At 43.6% G+C, this 6,000-nt stretch overlaps 1 protein-coding gene across 1 annotated transcript in view; it reads right to left on the reverse strand.

Annotated features, from left to right (window-relative positions):
- PNOC (prepronociceptin) overlaps positions 1–4,757 on the reverse strand; it is a 49,341-nt gene extending 44,584 nt beyond the window's left edge. Inside the window, exon 1 of the mRNA XM_038393721.2 lies at positions 4,518–4,757. Coding sequence (XP_038249649.1) covers positions 4,518–4,662 — 145 coding nt within the window. The 5' untranslated portion in view covers positions 4,663–4,757. The remainder of the gene's footprint in view (positions 1–4,517) is intronic.
- Positions 4,758–6,000: the final 1,243 nt, after the last annotated feature.

The raw sequence follows: 6,000 nt of genomic DNA on the forward strand, positions 1-6,000 counted from the left end.
GCAGGTTGCAACTGGCTGTCACAAAGTGGCTGAGGGAGACACACAGACTACCATTGAGTCTTTTCTTTCCTGCTAATTGAAAGATTTTATCAGGCCAGTCTCTCCAGGCACTAGCAATCATCACCCAGTGAATGAAATGCACCACAGAGAATTGGCTGGGACAGACATGTTCTGGTTAGAGAGATAAGCGAAGAAGCTGATTTGTACTGATGTACAATGTGAAATCCTGGCTTGGTGCACAATTGCTTGTGGCTCTCAAGAAATCAACCATGAGGTGCGGTCAGAGCAGCAGCTATGAACCTTCCTGTTGTCATAAACCTCCCAAAATCAGCCCAGTCAGAAAGTGATGGGGGGGTCCCAGGGATGGAGGACAGAGATCTGAGCAAGGGCATAGAGGGCTGAGATATGGTCAAGAAGCAGCCACAAGGCCCCAGCTAATGAATGTAGAGCCAGCGTAAACAGTTCCTACCCTGGCCTCACTCAACCCACCTCTCACGCAGAGCCCGGTGTGGGGGAACATGGCCAGAGCACTCTGGCAATCTTGGTTGGTGGACAGCCTTTGGAGCCCAGAGCCAGCCAGGGTAGTTCAGAGCAGCCCCTAGGTTGTCTTAAGTTACACAAGGGCTGGTGGGACTTGCAACCAGCACCAGGATTGGGAAGCCACCCCCACCCCACACCCTTCTACTGGTCATAGATGAGGTTCTGGCCCATAGACTTGTAATAACATTCAGATTCCAAATTTGGTGTCATTAAATGTAGCCAAAAATATGCCAGTCTAAGTCTAGCAGTGAGCAAAAGGAGAATTTCTTTCCAGATATCCCTCTCTGAGCATCAGCTTGGTGACTGCCCTCTGCAATAGGAATAGCATTTAAGGTACCAAGGTATGAAAAAGGATTTGAACTTGTCTTCTGAATGTTCAATGACACAGGGCCAGGCCCTGGAGCCCTTCCTTCATGTTGAAATCAACAGAACTGCAGGGTCAGAACTATGAGGCTTTATAAACTGCAGGGAGCATGGGAGGGAGAATGAGTGTGAAGGCAGGGAATGAGATGCTGATAGCTTCTGTGAGAGGCATCCCAGTAATGCAAATGGTGGCGTAAGACACTCGAGCGTACTAGCGTATAGTCATCACATCTCCACCCACAGAGTGTCAAGAGGAGAATGTACCCTTATTCATGGAATTAGCAAAAGTATAGATGAAGCTGTAAAGATTTTTTCCCCAGAACAAATACATGCTCAGCAGAAATCTGTGCCTGGAATAGGGATATTGATGTAGCTTCCAAAGGGGGAAGGGGAGAAACAAGGCATCTCTCCCTTCCAATCTGACAGGGAGGGGTGGGAGTATGCAGATTCATTCATGTTTTGTAAAGTGTTTGGGATCTCTGGATGGAATGTGTTAGGGAAGCATAAAATATTGGTAATTTATTATCACTCAATGTAGCTTAATTGTGCTCAATTTCTATTGTGAAGTAGCCAAGCTGTAAAGCACTATGGAAATCCAGCCTACCAATTCAGGTATTAGGAGTCTGGCTATTGGAGGGATATCTGTGGTTCCAGACAGGAGCATGTTGGAGGTATATAAAATTATGAATAATACTGAGGCCACTTGTACTGAGCACAACTCATGAGATCAATCAAACAAGTCCATTAATAACCCTTTTCCATATGATACAAGTGGAAAGGGAGGCATAAAAGAATATGCTATTTTTAAAAAGCATCCTATGATTAAACTATGGAACTTGCTGCTATAGGATGTTGTTGAGTTGAATGGGTTAGTAAGATTCAAAAATGGATTAGACATTTAGATGACTAAGAATAGTACCGGCCAGTTAGAATAAAAACTACAAGGCCCATCAGTCCTCATGCATGAGGGCACAAACTGATCAGTAGCAGGCTACTAGGAGGAAATTCCTCCCCATCAGATAACACTGCAGAAAGCACCTTGTCAGTCAAAACATGTTGCCATTTGGTAATACTGCTGTGAAACAACCTAAGAAGTCAAGACTGTGACCTACTGTATCCAAGCCAGCCAGGAACTCTTCAGCTCAGAGCTAGTCTTACTTCACGCTGCAGATAAGCCTAATGCTGGAATCTGGCAGTACTAAAAACCGAATACTTCCTCTCATAGGCATTTTCTATTGCACTAAAGCACTTTATCCAGGCAGAGACCAGTGGTGGATCTTTGCCCTCTTGTTTGTCTTTGGAAAATTAATTTAAAAGGTACTGATGCTTTTATACTGAGTGTTTGTGAGAGCAGGCTCAGAATCATTAATTCCCCTTCCCACCCACTGGCTGCTCAGCAATCTCCTAAAGGACGTGGCAGAAGCCCCATTGCTTGGGACATGAGGCTGGACACAATGTCTAGGAGGGAACCATCTCACAGGGGGAAAGGGGATGGGCTGGATGGTCTAGTTTTCCTTCTGTAGACTCAATAGCCATAAAAGTTAGAATCAGTGACAATATGATCAGTTTTCTATAGCTTTGTTGGTGTGTGTGTAGCTGTTGCTCTGTGGGTGAAGTGATACTGAATCAGTCATGCTCTTACTGAGCTAACAGACAAGGAAAAGGGTGATTTCCATACCAGGGAGTGACAAAGAATTGTACCCTGAATTCTTTAAAGTTTTCATTTATAAAGTTAATCCATCCATAACATTCTTTCATTCATTCATGCAAACACACCAAAGTGGGGCCTGAGCGAAAGCCCAATTGAAAAGACTCCCATTGTCTTCAATTGGCTTTGGATCAGGCCCTTGGTCTGAACACGCTGTGGCTAGCAGATGTCAACTTCTGTTAGTCACAGGGAATGTGTCCAGCTGATTTCAGCAAATAGCCACAACATTGTCCCACAGTGCCCCCCACTGGCAACAGTTAAAACACTGGTTTCAGAGTAGCAGCCGTGTTAGTCTGTATTCGCAAAAAGAAAAGGAGTACTTGTGGCACCTTAGAGACTAACAAATTTATATGAGCATAAGCTTTCATGAGGACCTGTAGCTCACAAAAGCTTATGTTCAAATAAATTTGTTAGTCTCTAAGGTGCCACAAGTACTCCTTTTCTTTTAGTTAAAACACTGGCAGTTTTGCTCTCTGAATCTCTCTTCCAATGCTAAGTATAAAGTTATGACTAGCCTGTCTGAAAGCAAGGAAGAATCTAATTCATAAAACGGAAAATGCTGTTTTAAAAGACGTATGTATACAAAATAATAAGAATATTTAACATGTCTAGAGTATCTTAAAGCAGTTCACAAACTTTATTGAAATCACACTCCTTTGCAAGAATGGGCGGATAAGAAGAAAATTATATTTCTGTCTTTTGTGAAATTTCAGTGAGGGTTTTTGTTGGCCATACATTCCTCTAGTTTATTTGATGCGTGCAGAAAAGCAAGTGTATCCTCTTGTTAATTCACTAAATTGTTCAATTGGTCATAATTGGCCAAATTATAAGATGGAGTAAATCTATAGATTCAGAAATGCAATTTAGAGGTAGAGCATTGTTGGGAAAAGGTTTCCTTGCCGTTCTCCTTCCAATATAACCCAGTTTGAATCTCAGTCTTCCTACCCCTCCTTGTCCTGCACGGGTGACTGCAAGAATAAGTGAGCTGTAGCTCACGAAAGCTTATGCTCTAATAAATTTGTTAGTCTCTAAGGTGCCACCGGTACTCCTTTTCTTTTTTCAAGAATACTCTGTTTACCTTTTTGTGTGTTTTTTCAAAAAGATCGAGGCACCGCCCCTAATTCAGATGTCTTTGAGAACACCCTCCAGTCAAGTTCCAAAGTTAGTGATCTCTTTTGTTCTTGCTTTAAATTAAATGAGATAGAAATACTGAATGGGGGAAATAATGGTGCAGTGCCTGAGGGAATTCTGAGCCTGGGTCAAAGAAATTCTCCTGGGAATAACTGCACAAAGCTCATAGCAATTTATTTTTTAAAGATAGCAAACAAAAAATCCCCCATTCTGTTCAACTGAGGATCAGGCACCTGCAAAATATTTGTCTAGAATGAGCAGTCATGTAAACAATACCTGTCTGATAAATATCAATAGAAATAACAGGGAGGGTAGAAATCAATAGACACATTACTAAGAAGATGGTGTGGTTTTTCCACAGGGTTAGTAGATTTCAATACACTGAGCAATTCCATCTTCAGTTACATTTGGTCTTTCATGTAATTAGGTCCAAGAAAGATTTTCTAGGGAGCTGGATTGTGAAGGCAAAACTTTTTTTTCTGAACCACTCACCAAACTAGCATCTTAAGCAGGGTCTGATCTTTTAGTCCCTTTCAGCCAGAGAAACTCCTTAAAGAGAATGTATTTATTGTAACCCTTTAAACGAGGGGAAAATCTCAGTAAAACCAAAAGCCTCTCCCATTGTCTTTATACTAAACGGATGTCCTGATCTGAAGAAGCACCTGCATGCAGAGAGAGAGAGAGAGAGAGAGAGAGAGAGAGAGCGCCCTTGTGGTCCTCTGTTCCCCAACAACACAAAGAGAAGCAGTGCTGGTATTATTAAGCAATTACCTACCTGAGGGTGTGTTGTCAGTAGCAAGGCTTCCTCTGATATGTGACTCTTCCACAGTGTCTCTGTCACAGTGGTGTGTATATATATATATATACAGTATACACACACACATATACACACACACACACACACACACACACACATACATCCACGTATCTCCCGCCCCAGCCTACCACCACGTGCATCGATGAGCCCACCCCCAGGATGCTGGCTGGCTGACACGCTAACTAACAGCCGGGGAACAGCACTGTGCCCTTAGCATCCCCCCCCACACACACACTTCCCCCGAAACCCTTCCAGAAACAGTGTCACTTCGCGATCTCTTTACTGGAACCCTTAAGGTACATGCCGTGACACCGGCCTGCTGCGGACAAGCAGTACCTCACAGCATTACTCATTCTTAGGAGGTGCAGCAGTAACTGACGCTCAGACCTCCCGGTGCCAGCTAACTGCAGCACAGAACCCCATAGCAGCTCAGTCAGAGTCACGGCATCCCAGAAACGAGCCAAGAGAATCCCAGATTTCCAGTCAGGAAGGGACTGAGCTTCCCAATCCCCTGGTCTGCACCTCAATCACAAAGCACTTCAGCTGAATCCAGAAGGATGAGGTGTGAACATTTAGCACCTCTTGTTCTCTTCCCAGGGCTTGTATCATTGCACATGAAAAAACACTGACAGGGAGACTGTGTGGTGAAGTGCAGAGAGCCCTGGATTGGGAGACGGATTCTGTTCCAGTCACTTTATTGCTTTATTGTGGCTCAGTTTCCCTTTCTGTAAAAGGGGCTTACTGAAAGTGCCTTGAGATCTAAGGATGAATAGTACTAGATAAACGCTTTGTGATTTTTTTTTGTATGCTCTGGAGAGTTTGAGAGTATTATTAATAATTCTTTGCCTTTATATAAAGTTACCGGCAGCTTTCATCCAACAAGCTCAATGTATTAAGCTTCACAAGACCCCTGTGAAGTAGAAAAAAGATCGAGAGGGATCACTCCACCCACCACTGAAACACAGGCAGTGCTGGAATGGAATTCAGCAGCTGTTTAGAAGCACATGTGAACCTACCCAACAGTATAAGCCAGAGTGCTAAGGAGAATTCTGGATCTCACTGAAAATGCAAAGGGAAATTTTAGGAAGACAATAGCTAGAATTTTGCCAGAACATCGGGATTAAGTGGCATTTTTATATGAAAAGTACCAGGAGATCAAAGATACCAAATGAATAGGCCCTGGGTTTTCCACCTTTCCTGAAAGATGGTGCCTCCCACATTACAGCATCCTCCCCCGCCTGCACCTTGCTGGGGTGTTGGCTCAATACTAACTCAGGAAGTAGTGCCAGCTATGGAATTGCCAGCACTACTTCCTGCATCTCCTAGATGCTCTCTGGAGATCTCCCATTCCACCCCATTCTAAAATCCAAGCACCACCCCCTTAGCCCACTCTCCAACCCTGCTACAACAGCATGTAATATCTATAACAGGCCATTCATGA

Source organism: Dermochelys coriacea, chromosome 3 (assembly GCF_009764565.3).
Source record: "Dermochelys coriacea isolate rDerCor1 chromosome 3, rDerCor1.pri.v4, whole genome shotgun sequence".
Lineage (NCBI taxonomy): Eukaryota > Metazoa > Chordata > Testudines > Dermochelyidae > Dermochelys > Dermochelys coriacea.